The sequence below is a fragment of the Impatiens glandulifera genome, chromosome 3 (genome assembly GCF_907164915.1).
Source record: "Impatiens glandulifera chromosome 3, dImpGla2.1, whole genome shotgun sequence".
Classification (NCBI taxonomy): domain Eukaryota; kingdom Viridiplantae; phylum Streptophyta; class Magnoliopsida; order Ericales; family Balsaminaceae; genus Impatiens; species Impatiens glandulifera.
This window is the reverse complement of record NC_061864.1, coordinates 54,101,717-54,117,348: the sequence shown is the minus strand read 5'-3', so window position 1 is coordinate 54,117,348 and position 15,632 is coordinate 54,101,717. Positions and strand designations below refer to the sequence as shown.

The 15,632-nt window shown below is 30.0% G+C and overlaps 2 protein-coding genes across 2 annotated transcripts; both read left to right on the top strand.

The window, feature by feature from the left end:
- The first annotated feature begins 1,172 nt into the window (after positions 1 to 1,172).
- On the top strand, positions 1,173 to 1,766 carry LOC124928652 (blue copper protein 1b-like). Its single transcript, XM_047468894.1, has 2 exons — positions 1,173 to 1,407; positions 1,496 to 1,766. Exons 1-2 carry the CDS (start codon positions 1,182 to 1,184, stop codon positions 1,762 to 1,764), a joined length of 495 nt encoding a protein of 164 aa, XP_047324850.1. The 5' UTR covers positions 1,173 to 1,181; the 3' UTR covers positions 1,765 to 1,766.
- Positions 1,767 to 10,837: 9,071 nt separating this feature from the next.
- LOC124928569 lies at positions 10,838 to 11,531 on the top strand. The gene is made up of 2 exons (XM_047468808.1): positions 10,838 to 11,168; positions 11,261 to 11,531. The coding sequence occupies exons 1-2, from the start codon at positions 10,907 to 10,909 to the stop codon at positions 11,524 to 11,526; spliced, it is 528 nt and encodes a 175-aa protein (XP_047324764.1). The 5' UTR covers positions 10,838 to 10,906; the 3' UTR covers positions 11,527 to 11,531.
- The last annotated feature ends 4,101 nt before the right edge of the window (positions 11,532 to 15,632 follow it).

Sequence of the window (15,632 nt, the reverse complement as noted above, 5' to 3'; positions counted from 1 at the left end):
AATTTTATACACCAATTTAATTATGTTGAAAATATGTTAGGTCAATTATGTTAGGGAAGAAAATGAAACATTATTGTCAATTTAGATTCTTCATTGTGTTGAAATTTAGATCAATCAAAATAAGTGGAAAATTAACAATGATTTTTAGGAGAATGGTGATTTAGTTCAATTGTAGGATAAAAGGCTCATTTCTATATATTTATGAATTCAAATTTTTTTTATCTACTAAAATTAAAAAATAATAAAGACAAAATTTCATGCATTTATAAGATTTGGAAAGAAAATAAAATTTATTGTTGTTTATTGTGAAATTAATCTGTAACAAAAAAGCAAACTTGTTTCAATTAGTTGTTTTGATAATTTGTTTGATTGTTTTATTTTTACGAAAACTCATGTTATCAATATTATGGTTGACGATGTTTGACCCGAAAGGCCGACACGAAATCACGATCTAAATCAAACACAAAAAAATTGTGTTAGGATAATGTGTTTTTGGGTTCGGGTCGAAATCAGGTTCACTCGTTTAACCTGATTAATAAATAGTCGACATGAAATGACATTTTTTCTTTAAGGTATTGTATTTGGTCTTTCCTACCCACTCACTCACTCATTCTTTTTTTTTTTTTAAGATTTTCCTTAATCGAATTTTTGATTTATTTTCATGCATCTTTTGAGTTATGTCATTTTAATCTGAAATAGAGATGTGATATGAATTATATCATATTAAATCGGGTTGAGTTCGAGTTGAATTATATTAATTTGGTTGAGAGTGTAGGTCAATTACAAATTCACAAATTAAATTAAGGTTAGAGATTTTGATTAGTAAATAGATATATAAGGTTTTGATTAATATTAAGAATCAACCCGTCAAACCCTTATCACCCCCTAATCATTATCTCTCCGACCCATTTAAAAAATTAATTTTATCTTATATAAAACAATATAGTTGACCACTCTCAAGTGGGAATACTTGACAAAAACACTAACGTGCCAATTACCCACTTTATTTACATATTCTTTAACTAATCCACTTTAATTAAAAAATTAATTCTTCCTCAGATTCGGGCATTCTCCAACATGGGTAATCCTATATAACCTATCTTACTCATTTTCTTAACTCTATCATACACATAAATCCTTTCCTTAAACATCTCAAATTCCAACATTTAGACTCCCAAAATATGGCTATAACAAAAGCATTTATCTTACTTGTGTTGGTTCTTTCAATTTTAGAACTAGGTTTGGCCAACAATAACGACTTCACCCGCTCACGATTTCAAGGGTGCTCAAACGTGACCAATGGCCCTAGAAATATCATTGTTGGCGGATCTAATAACTGGACTTTCGGCTTCAACTATACGGATTGGGCCCTTAAAAATGGTCCCTTCTACATTGGCGACTCTCTAGGTAAGTTCGCAATACATGATACTTATATTCTAACTAAAACTAACCTTATGTTTTATTTGGTTAGTTGACTTGTTCTTTTATGTTTCAGTATTCAAGTTTAATCCTCCTACCAACGATCCAAATTCCCATCCTCATAGTGTGTATAGGCTTAGAACATACCAAAATTTTGTGAACTGCGACTTGAAAAGGGCAAAGAAGATTGCTGGGAATTCAGATGGAGCCGGCCAAGGGTTTTCTTTTCGGCTTAAGACATGTAAGCCACATTACTTTTCATGCGGGGAGAAGGATGGACTCCACTGTAATATGGGCATGATGAAGTTTCCGGTCTTTCCCCTCATTCCCTCGTGGCATAAATAGAGTACTCCGAGAAGGATTAGGGAAGATGCAGTGCTTGGTAGCGTCAACTTAATTCATTATTCGAGTTTTGACTTATGTTTTACTTTAAATGAATAATCTTTGGGTCAACAATAATGAACAATTCTAAGATGGATAATTTTCTAAATATGTTTTGTTGTATTAATAAGAATAGCATGTTTGAGAACAATTAAATTTTAATCATTATAAGTTATAACATTAACCAAATTTATTACATTTGAAAATAACACAAACACTAATAATATAGTCATTATAACAATGGAGTGAAAGTTAAATATACTTTCTTAATAAATTTCATTAATTATCAACGTGCGGAAATTATTACTTAACCGTTAAAATACATTCAAACAATAATGTAGTTTAAGTTATGATATTTTTTGTTAAGTTATCGTAGATTAATTTAACACTAATTTAAAAATATTGATATTTATAATTATCAAAATGTAAAAAATAATTTCAAATTCACAAAATAATCAAGGCTAAAACGAACTGCCAATTTTTGAATCAAATATTGTAGACTAAATAAAAACTCAACTATTAACAAGCCATATATATGCAGATCATTAAAAAGACAAAAAAAAAAATTAATCATATTTGAAAAAATATTTTTTATTTGAATTTAGGTAAAATAAAATATATAGAAACTTTTTGAACAAAGATCATTGCATAAATAATTGTTGTAAAAAAGTTGACAAATAATAATTCGTATGAACCATCTAAATATAAATACTTAAAACTAAAGTGGAAACATAAAAATAAAAAGAAAATAAATATTATTGAATAATATTAACAAATAACTCTTAAATATTCGTCTTGGATTGCAAATTGACATTATTAATCTTAAAGAGTATTATATCAAAAGTATAAGAAATTAAACAAAATTAATGAGATAAAGATTAAAAAAATATTTTGTTAGGGTGTTCTTTATAATTATGGTCGAGTTTTAACTTTTGGATAGGTAAATAGGTCAGTATTTTCTATTATGAAAACGAGTAAGAATTTCTATTATGAAAACGAGTTAGAATATAAATATAATTTTTTATTATTTTTCTCTTAACATAGTAAGGTTGAAAAAGAGTGAGCAATGTAGAGTTTTTTTAATTTCTTTGTTCTTTGATTGATCTAGAGAGAGATTCAGGGATCTTTTGATTTTGGTGTAATCAAATCATTTTTAGTGTAATCAATTTTTTCATTTGAGAACATGATTTCTAAGAAGATCTGTGATTTTGCTATTACAAAGCTCAACAGTGGTATCAGAGCAGTATTGGTTGATTACCTGTTTTAACATTGAAGCAGATCGCTCTACTAGTTACCTAACGAAATTCAAAAAGGAGATCAACTGGTTTCTTTGTTAGAGTTTTCGTCAGTTGTTAATGGGGAAATCTAGACATGATATGGTCAGTCTGAATGGTACAAAGTATAAGCAATGAAAACTGATGATTAGTGATCTGTTAGTTTCAGATGATTTTAATGAAGCAAATGAAAATGAGGGTGTTAGACCTGAGAGTACAAAAGAGGCTAATTGGAAAAAGACAGATAGAAATGTGTGTAGCTTTATTTGTTCGTGGGTTGGTGTAAATATTGTGCATCATGTTGAGAACGAGACTACGACGTATAGTTTGTGGAGAAAATTTGAAGCTCTCTACGTCGGGAGGTCACTAGAGAATAAAGCAACACCGGTACGAAGGCTGGTGAACCTGAAGTACATTCATAATAAATTAATTGCTTAACACTTGAATGGATTTTAAAATATTTTGAATCAGTTGAGTAGTATGAAGATAAACTTTGATGATGAGGTGCAAACACTTTTAGTCCTCGAATCTTTGCCTACAAGTTGGGAAACACTTATTATCACTCTTAGCAACTCAGCACCAAATGGTAAAGTCAACATGACATTTGTCACTAGTTCCTTACTTGATGAGGAGAATCGAAATGGAGATAAACCCTATAAGTTTGATATATTGATGACTGATAGGGGAAAATCAAAGGATAATAGAAGTGGTTCGAGTAGGGATAAGTCTAGAAGCAAGTCTAGAGCTCCGAAGAAAGATGGTGTTTGCCATTACTATGGCAAAATGGGTCATTGAAAAACGAGTGCTAAAAATTTAAAAATGATAAAGAAAAAGATACGATGAATCCCAGAGAAAAGAAAAAACAAAGTGAAGATACATCTACTTATGCTTTAGGTGAACTGACATATGTTTTTAAATATCAAGACTATGTCTTAGCACGTTTTCAAATGAAACATCATGGATTGTTGACACTGGTGCCTCATTCCATATTACTCCACACAAAGGTTACTTTCAGTCCTACAAAGCTGATATTATGGTGAGGTTCGCATGGGTAATAATAGTGTGTCCAATATATTTGGTCTTAGTGATGTTAGAATCGAGACAAACATTAGTTTTTTCCTAACTTTGAGAGATGTAAGACATGTTCTTGACTTGAGAATGAATTTGATTTCTGCAGGTAAGCTCGTTGATAGAGGCTACCATAATGTCTTCAGTGGTGGAGTATGGAAGCTAAGCAAGGGTTCTTTGGTTGTTGCATTAGATAAGAAATATTATTCCTTATACAAGACAAATTTGAAAATTGCCTATGATGCAATATATTCTATCGTGATGGAGTCATCCTGTGAGTTGTGGCACAAGAAACTAGGTCACATTAGTGAAAAATAGTTAATGTTTTGATCAAGATATTCGACATAAACAGACTATGCCCAAGACTCCACAACAAAATGGAGTGGCAGAGAGGATGAACAAAACAATATTGGAACGGATGAGGAGTATGCTCTCCCATGCCAAGTTGACTAAGCATTTATAGGTTGAAGCCATGAGAATTTCAGTGTATGTGATCAACCATCCTCCCTTCAAGACATTGAATAATAAGTGTGCAGAAAGCGTCCGATCAGATAAATATGTTAATTATGTCTATTTATGTGTTTTTGGTTGTAGAGTCTTTGTGCATGTTCCAAAAGATGAGAGGTCTAATCAACAAACATAGGTACTTAAGAAGTCTACTAGAGAAAAAAGATCAAGTTCTACGTACTCCTCTACAGAGTATGCCTTTCTAACTGATTGTGGGGAGCCTGTATGCTATAAAGAGGCTCTTGAGGATGTTCAAAGAAAGAATTACTAGCTGACATGGATGAAGAGATGAAGTCATTGCTGAAAAATGACACATATAAATTTGTGGAGAGATTAAAGAGCATAAAAGTATTACAAAATAAATTGGTGTACAAGATCAAATAAGAAGGTGATGATAGTAAGACCAGATACAAGGTTATGCTGGCTATCAATGATTTTGGCTAGTGACATGGAATCGATTATGATGAAATTTTCTCACCTGTAGTGAAGATGACTTCCATTCGGGTGGTGTTAGGTCTAGTTGCTTTGTATGGATCTTAAGGCTGAACAACTTGATGTCAAGACTATATTTTTCCACGGTGATTTGGATGAAGATGTTTATATGGAGAAACCTGAAGGTTATAATAAAAAATGTGAGGAAAGAAAGTGTGCAAACTTGTTAAAAGTCTTTACGGTTTGAATCAAACACCAAGACAGTGGTATTTTAAGTTTGAGTCGTTCATGACCATCCATTAGTACATGAAGATGTCTACATATCACTATGTATTTGTGTAAAAGTTTTCTTTTAATGATTTTATTATACTTCTCCTATATGTTGATGACATGCTGATTGTAGGGAGAGAAAAACTCAAGATTGTCAAGTTGAAAATGGATTTGGCCAAGTCTTTTGAGATGAAAAACTTGGGTCCAGCCAGAAAAATTCTTGGAATGCACGTCATTTGTGATCGGGTGAAGAAAAGGACATGGCTGTCTCAAGAGAGATATATTGAGAAGATTCTAAAAAAGTTCTATATGGACAATGCAAAACAGTTTCTTGACCATTGGCTACACACTTGAAAATAAACAAGACAATGTCTCCCAAGTATGAAGAGGAAAAACAAGAAATGTGCAAGGTTCTATATGCTTCAGCAATATGCAATCTAATGTATGTAATGGTTGAACAAGACTGGATATAGCTCATGCGGTTGGAATAATTAGTTGTTTTCTTTCAAATCCCGGTAAGATAAACTGAGAAACGGTTAAGTGGCTAATGAGATATCTTCGAGAGACCTCCAAGTATGCTTTGTGTTATGGCACTAGAAAGCCATATTTTGAAGAGTTTTCTTATTCAAATATGAGTGGTGATATCGACACAGTGAGATCAACTTCAGGGCATCTGTTTACCTTTGAATGAGGAGTTGTATTATGGCAGTCTCGTCTATAGAAATGTGTTGCGTTGTCTACTACAGAAGCTGCATATATTTTCATTACAGAATGTTGTAAGGAAATTAGATGGATGAAGAAATTATTAAAAGAAATGAGTATAACGTAAGACAAATTTTTGGTGTTTAGTGACTCACAAAGTTTTATACATGTGAGTAAGAATCCAAGTTTCCATTCACGTTCAAAACACATCAAAAAAGGTACCATTGAATCCGTGAAGTGCTCGAGAATGAGTTATACTTGGAGAAAGTGCATACAAATGAGAACGATTCAGATATGATGACAACGAGCTTGCCTAGAGACAAGCATGAGATATGTTGTGCCAAAGTCGAAATGGTTTTGATAGGGGCATCACGATGATAAATGTTTATAGGAAATTAGGAACATTCTCCCATGACTTGGAAGGGGGAGAATTGTTGAGGTGCTCCTTGTTATTGCGGTCGAGTTTTAACTTCCGGGTAAGTAAAGATGTAAGAGTTTTCTATTATAAAAACGACTTAGGGTTTCTATTATGAAAACGGGTTAAAATATAAATACAATTTTTTTGGTATTTTTCTTAACACATTAAGGTTGAGAGAGAGTGAACGGATCTAGGATTTTCTGGTTCCTTCTTTGTTATTTGGCTGATCAAGAGACAGAGACTGAAAGAACTTTTAATTGTGGAGTATTTTAATCATTACTGGTGGAATTATTTCTTTCATTTAAGAGTAGAGTTTAATTTTTAAAGAGGTCTGTGTTTTTGTAAAACCAACATATTAATCTGAATAAGAGAGAAATAAATTATTATTATTTTTAATGAGTATAGTGAGGTAAAGAGTTTAGCATACCTATATTTTATAAAAAAATCAATTTAAAAAAAAAAGAGTAAAAAAATTGAATATAATCTATTTACTATTTTATAAATGGTCAATATATAGGTACTTGACTTTCCTAATTTTTTTTTTCACGTTAACGTAGATTTTAGTGGAAAAGTTATACTACAAAGTCAGTCATTTAGACTTTCTATACCTTCCTTTAGATTTACTTCTTTCCAATTTCATTATTATTACCTCCAAGGCAAATTCAATATTCTTGTTTTTTTCCTGTTTTGAACTATGTTTTTTTGCTAACTGAAGATTGTATATCAAATTATTTGAATTGAATGGCGTCTGAAGCCTGATGATTGTTATAAAAACTGAGATTTGAATGGTGTTCTTTGTAGAAATCAATCCAATCCCTAACAAAGGATATGGCTCCAAAGGAGATCTCATGTAATCAAACAATTCTCTTTTAATTATTTATTTTGTTCGGATTAGTTTAGAAAATTGAACCATAATTCCAATTACAAATATATGTTCGTGGATTGAATGACTTGTGATAATTAAGGAATAACCGCCGAATCTGAAAAATTGGGTAAGAAGATGGGAGACCGAAGTAGAGGATACATTTATCATCCCTACCTATTCTATTTCAATTTTTTTTACTACGTGTAGACCATTCTCATCCCCTCCGATTTTGAGGAATCTTCGCGGGCCGGAGCACGGTTATATTATATTATCTAAATAATAATAATAATAATTTTTTTGATAAAATTATATAAATAAATTTTTTAATATTATATATATTGAAAATTTATATGATTATAAAAAAAAACATAAAATTCTTACTAAAGACAAAATCATGGTGAGATTGAGGCAGATTTGGGGCAAGGGACACAAATATCATTCTCGTCCCATCCCCGGTCAAACTGGGAAAACCGCTCATAACATGATAATTCAGACAGAAAATCGCGAGGTAAATTATAATTGTCATTTCTAAGAAAAACCTTTATATGTTATAAGTCAAATTGAATTTTCCGTCCATAATTTTTATAATTTAAATAATATTTTCAGTTTTTAGTGGATAGTTTGGTGATCGTTCATGATACTCGTCAATTGTCCTAGGGATTGTTTCTCAAATTTGTGTTAATCCCCCTCTTAATAGTAAAAGAGATAAAATTATCATATTTAAAATTATTTTTATTTTATTTAATAAAGAATTATTGGAACTGATACTTTTGAAAGTCATTTTACAAATATCTTCATTTGATTGGTCTAAGTTTCTCGTCATTTCGACTATATATAATTAGTTTATCAGTTGATATAACTTTTTTCGATATTGTTTAAAAATCTACTGACAAAAAAAATAATTTTTACTGTCACTAAAAATCACTAAAAATATTTAGTAGAAATTTTTTCAATATCACTAGATTAATTTTTTCAATTTTCTTTACTTTCTCACAACGTTATAAAATTGAAACAAATTTTATTTAGAGTTACTCTTACAACATCTTTGGATCTTTACCTTTTGTAGTTTTTTTTAATTTGTCATATTATTTAATATTTAAATTTTGATTTAATTGTTTTGATTTTATAGATATAATTTTGAATTAATTATTTTTCTATAATTTATTATAATGATTGATCATAAGTATTAATATATATATATATATATATATAATTTAATGAAAATTAGTCTTCAACTTTGACTAACATTTTGTTTTTGGCTGAAAAAATTTGACATTTGAAATGTGACCAATTACTGATCCTTATTCTGCGCAAGCAATTAGTGCTTCAGTATCTACTATATAAAAAGCAGCTTCAAGAAGATTGAAAGTCTACATTGTTTATAGTAAAAGACACTTCTGATATCAAATAAACAAATATATATATATATATATATATATATATATATATATATATATATATATATTTTGTTGTATTTTTGAGTTTAGCTCCAATTTTAGGAGAAGAAAATTGAAGATTTTAAGTGTTAAAATTGAAAAATATACATCCCACCCCATAAGTCCAAACCTTTCTGATATCAAATATATATATATATATATATATATATATATATATATATTTGATATATATTGTTGTATTTTTGAGTTTAGCTCCAATTTTAGGAGAAGAAAATTGAAGATTTTAAGTGTTAAAATTGAAAAATATACATCCCACCCCACAAGTCCAAACCTAGTGGGTTAAAAGAAATTTTTGTGTTTCAAGTATTAAAGTTGGAAAATTGACCCATAATTCTAGTTTGTCTATATTAACAGTTTCATTTTGAGAGAAAAAAAGAGACTAAATAAAATATGTATAATTAGTCTTTAAATTTTATAAAATATCTATTAACTCAAACAAATTACAAATAATTTCATAAAAAAGGATGTTACTTATATTTCGATAAAAAAAATTGACTTTTCAATTTTCTTTTATCGTCGAGCAAGTTGAGGACATTTTTCGTGCTAAAATAGTTCAATTTTGAGTTGGGTCATATATAATATTAATAAAAAAAAGATGATTAAAATTTGAGACACTTACAAACACTAATTAAGTTTTATTACATACATTTCTGATGTATACGTATAGAATTATGAATTTAAAAAAAAAAAAATACAAACTTAGGTAGCTAAGTGACAAAATTAACCTGTAACATCAAAAAGTTACAAATTTGATTTTTAGGTTAGAATGTATCTCATGTTTCAATTTATATTTATATATATTTTATTAAAAATAAATTAAAATTAATTCCACTAGATTAGAATTTAATTGATGTTTTTTATTGATATAATTTTTTTTTTAAAGAAGGTATGCTAGTGAAATAAATTGCTCTCCTATTTATATTTTTTATTTTGTTTCACTTTATCTAAAAAAAATTAAATATCATAAATTCACTCTAATTTATACAATGGATCGTGAATTTATTATGTCTAATAATAACTATTTGAATTTTCTTAAATTTAAATTTTATTTTTGGTCATTCTAAATTTTTCGATCAACTTTATATAAAGTAATGTGATTATAGACTTTCTAGCCTCTTATAATAAAATAATAGTTTTTTCTTTGTTATTAGATTAGAATCAGGTTTATTCCCTTATTCATGATTTTCATATAAATCAAATCAATTCAAATCATTCTTAACAATTATTTGACAAATATTTTCACTTTAAACTCTTTTTTGGTATGATATTTTACAATTTAATTACAAACTCCATGATAAAATAGATAAATACAATTTGTATTTTTGTTTTGTCTAAAAAGAATTATTAATTTAAAATATTTCGGAATCCTTACTATTCCTTGTTTTTTATTATTCTTAATATGTTTGATTTTTACATATTTATAACATAAAATTTCCTTCAATAATTTTTCTTTTTATACACTTTTAAGGTAGAAGATAGTATAAACTAAATAACAAGGTTAATAACACTTGGTTATGACCAATTAAAAAAAAATTATGAATCTCAAATTCAGGACTATTCTTAGTATATTAAAATATATTGATATGTCAGTAAACAAATACAAACAGAAGTTGATCGAGACTATAATTTGAAAACACTTTCTGAATTATTTGTTATGTTTTCAGTCTTAAAAAAAAATGTTAACAACTTTTGAATATATGTTTAACTAAGTTAATTTCAAAAAGATAATATAATCATAATCAACCTGCGGATTATTTTTTAACCTTTGAGACCCGAACCTAGGAAAAAAAAATGTTTTCAAAATGGAGAATAAATGAAGTATGGACACCGGTCAAGTCCAAAAGTGGGGAAACTTGACAAAAACACACTGAAAAGGAGTACAACATAACTTTTTTTTCACACTTTACCCACCCACATTAATTAACAAAGTTTTCAACTAATTCTGGCTATCATCCACTATTTTTTTTTTCTGAGAATCTCCCATTTGGTTGTTCCTATATAACCCATATCTTCCTCATCCTCTTAACTCCATCAATCACCTATACCCATTTGCTTAAGCATATCCAATTCCAACATTTGGGAGGCCAATCTAGGTCCAAGCAAGGCTAAACATATGGGTATAAGAAATGAATTTCTCCTTTTTGTGTTGGTTGTTTCAATGTTAGAACTCGGGTTGGCTAATAAGAACTTCACTGGCTCACCCGAATTTTGGGGACCCGGATTCAACCACACCGATGGTTGGTTTCAAGGCCACTTGAATGCGACCCGTGGCCCTAGAAAAATCATTGTTGGCGGCTCTAACAAATGGGGTTTTGGGTTCAACTACACCGATTGGGCACTAAAGAATGGACCATTTTACATAGGGGACTCTTTAGGCAAGCTCACCCGGATATATTAATATATTACGTACCTTGTTTATATTCAAACTTAACTAACCATATATGTGTTTATTATTTGTGTATTTCAGTATTCAAATTTGATCCTCCTACAAGCGACCCGAACTCGCATCCTCATAGCGTATACTTGATACGAACATACCGGAGCTTTATGAATTGCGACTTGAAAAAGGCTAAGAAAATTGCTGGGAGTTTAGATGGAGCTGGTCAAGGGTTTACATTTAGACTTAGGACATGGAGGCCACATTATTTTGCATGTGGGGAGAAAAATGGACTACATTGCAATATGGGTTTGATGAAATTTCCCATATTTCCTCTCATTTCGCGGTGGTATTAGTAGAATTTATGTGAATTTCGATACAGATATAATTGAAGGCAAAGAGGGAAGATTTCGTGAGAATTTGCTTAGGAAAGATTTCGTGAGAATTTGCTTTTAAAAAAGTTAAGAATGATGTGTTGTTCGTCTATGTTAATTGTCTTATTAACCTTTTAAATAATAATAATAATAATAATATAAATCTTTTAAACAATATCATCATATAAAATCATATATATATTACAAGTTTTTAATGATGTTTTAATGGTTTAAGAAAACAATTAGACTAAAAGACAATTTTTTATACTTAAAGACAAAACAAGTAAGTAATATATATACGCCGATCCAATAGAGGCTGGTAAACGAGATTACACCGGATCTTCTTAACTTCCATCACTTTCATCATCGTTGTCTTTATCATCTTTGTCGTCTTCTGAACTAACAACAGAGGTTGATCTTTTCCATTTTCAAGTGCCTCATTGTTCGCTCTACCTGCAAACTAGAGAATAAATCAATAATAGAACATAGGCCATAACTTGGTCTCCCCATCAGTCTAGTTTTCTAGCTTCAGGTGGTGGAACGGTGGAATAGATGATCTATCAATTCGGTTTTTGAATAGTTAAAATGGAAATCAAGTCAACAGTATTGACACAGGAAGTCAGGTAAAATACCTATCTTATTATGATAAAACATCCAAATCCAATTCCAATTTAATCTGGAGTGAATGATTGATAATAGGTATGCAATTTGGCATGGAGAAAGAATGTAATTGAGCTTGTAGTACAAGGGTATTCATAGAATCAAATCATGGTGTAGAAATATCCATCATTAACCAATGTATATATATATATAATAATAATCAATTATCATCATTATTTGGTTTATTTTCATCATCATCTCATGATCATTGATTTAATAATAGGGTCCCGTGGATGAGCACTAGTGTTAGTAAATAATCAGCAAATCTAAGGTAGTGTAAAGACTATAAAACTTAATACTAGACAATCAAAATGGAAATGACAAGTATAAGGATCTAAAACGTAGATAGTTTTTGAATTAAGTTATTTTTAAAATTAAAATAAATAAAAAAAACATGAAATGGTAAGGCAGACAGGTCATAAATTGACAAGTAGCTTCTTTGACGATCCTGATGCGGCATATGGCGTCAACAACAACCCAAAGCCCCTCTAAATATCAAGTCTATATGTGATTGTGTTTAGCCAATAGTACATATTTGTAACATAGCCGTGCTAAATATTGTTAGGTAAACTCATAAATAAAGATTGCAGTGAGATGTTTTAAATATACATGATCTCCAAGAAAGGAAAAGGGGATAACAATCCATAGGGTGAATAATTAAAGACAGTTCTCAGGTAATGAACATATTACCACATGCTTGAACACTTGTTGCATCTGGAAATAAGAAAGATTGGCCCGAATTTTGACATAGCCACCCTGTTGTTTAAACATTAAAATGCTTCGTACAAATGCTTTCATAATAATTAATTTTATAAATCAAGAAATTGCCGCTATTCATTATATAGGCTTTTACCCAATGTCGCCGAGTGGAACACCATGACATGATATGATGTAATGCTTCATAAAAGGATCAATTATTGTCGCCTAAAGAAAGAAACAAATTAAGGTAAAAAGAATAACTTATCAATAATGCGGGGGAAATTTTCAATAAAACAAAAGTTACCTTTCCTTTAGCTATTCTTTCTGAATATGACGCCATAATTGATAACCAATAGGAGATTATATCAAAGAGGGTGATATGTGCAGAAGTTATGTGATAAATATCCTATAGAAGAATGAGGAAGAAATGTTCGACTCGCCTGTTATTACCCTAATCTGGTTTTAAAGTTTTAGAGCATCTAACTACAAGTTGTGTACACTCTAGCAAATCATTACACTAAGAGCATTATAGAAGATACAGTTGTGCAAAAGGTGGCCCTCAATAACCAATTCATTATGGCTTCATGGATGAGTTGTTGCAACCAATTTTATATGGCTTCATTGATGAGTTGTTTAATGAACAACGTTCAAGTAATGTGTTCAAAACACTTGGTATACACACACCATTAGTATTGTTAGAGGTGGCTTTTGCGACAAATCTGTTATGTACAAACATTAACATTTAGAAGAAAAAAAGGACTTTCAATGCCGATTTCTGTCCATGATACTCTGTTACTATTCCCTGCACCACAAAAAATTACAGTAAATGAGTTTATCAAGAGAAAAAACAAAGTTTAAGGCATGTTTGATGCGGGATTATTTGAAAATAATATTGTTTAATGATAAAGTTAATTATTTAGGTCAAATGACCAAAAATACCTTTAATGAGTTAATTGGGCATACATTTTGTTTCATCTTGATTATGATTCTGATTCGATTCATAAAAACTTACATTTATTAAGTACAAAAAATATCATAATGATACAGAAAATATAACTATACCTAATGAAGTAAAAAATAACAAAATAATTCTGAAAATTAATTGAGACAAATAAAATTTCAGATAGCGCACATAACACAAGCACTTTAACATTTACAAGAGAGGACAAGGCTAATGAGATATTGCAGAAGTGTACAAGAATCCATGAGGAAAAATTAAATGATATTAAAAAAAATGGACTTACCATTTTGGAGTTTGACTTGCTGCTGTTTCGATTAGTGACCAAAGATTTCTCAATTTGTTGTCACTTCTTAGTAGAACCAGTTCCAACTTCAAACACAATAGGGAGATCATTCATCATATTGAAAAGTCGCATCTTGGAACAATAAATTCAAAATTTTCATAACATGTGTAAGAACATAGAATTTTGATCGAATTCAATCTTACAAATCACAAAACAAATATTTTAAGCTCATATATCTATGAAACTTCTATTTCTTTTCTTTTAATTTTAAAGCCTGTGTGTATATAGATTTAACACAAATTTGACTTCTAATAATAAAACTTAAGTTTTGTTTTAAAAGTGATTTCATGTAGAACGGCATCTACGTGAAATATATTTTACAGAAAAAAGGGTTTACAAATTAGGCCATCTTGAACACGTTTCACTTTATCTTTTTTTAATAAAGGGTAAACTTTTCATTAATGAGAAAATTGTTGTGAATGCAAGAATCATTCAAAAGAACGTGTCACTTGATATGAAACATTGTATTAAACAATACAACTAGGAAGAAATATTTACCTGTCAGATATTTTAAAAACATATCTGGTAGTTAAATAGAAAGAAACAGAAATCAACCAAGCATCACTATGAGCAACAAAGAGAGCTAACCAATGCTTCTTCAGCATACCGTCCCTAGAAACATTTATACCAATTAAAGGCTCGGGATACTCTAGAGGCACTTCTTGAAATGGTATAGCAGCCTCCCAGCACTCATTCAGATATCCATATAGACACATATTCTTTTTCTCTATCATGTGGTTGTTGATAGAGAATGAGAATATGTGTTTATATGGATATCCGAATGAGCAGTGGGAGGCTGCTATACCATTTCAAGAAGTGACTCCAGAATATCACGAGCCTTCAATTAGTATCAACTTTGTTAGGGACGGTATGCTGAAGAAGCATTGGTTAGCTCTCGTTGTTACTCACAGTGATGCTTGGTTGATTTATGTTTCTTTCTATTTAAGTGTAGCTATAAATTATATAGGCTTTTACCCAATGTCGCCGAGTGGAACACCATGACATGATATGATGTAATGCTTCATAAAAGGATTAATTATTGTCGCCTAAAGAAAGAAACAAATTAATGTAAGAAGAATAACGTATCAATAATGCGGGGAAAATTTTCAATAAAACAAAAGTTATCTTACCTTTAGCTGCTTCTTTCTGAATATGACTCCATAATTGATAACCAATAGGAGCTTATATCAAAGAGGGTGATATGTGCAGAAGTTATGTGATGAATATCCTATTGAAGAATGAGGAGGAAATGTTCGACTAGCCTGTTATTACCTGTTATTACCCTGATCTGGTTTTAAAGTTTTAGAGCATCTAGCTACAAGTTGTGTAAACTCTAGAAAATCATTACACTAAGAGCATTATAGAAGATATAGTTGTACAAAAGGTGGCCCTCAATGACCAATTCTTTATGGTTTCATGGATAAG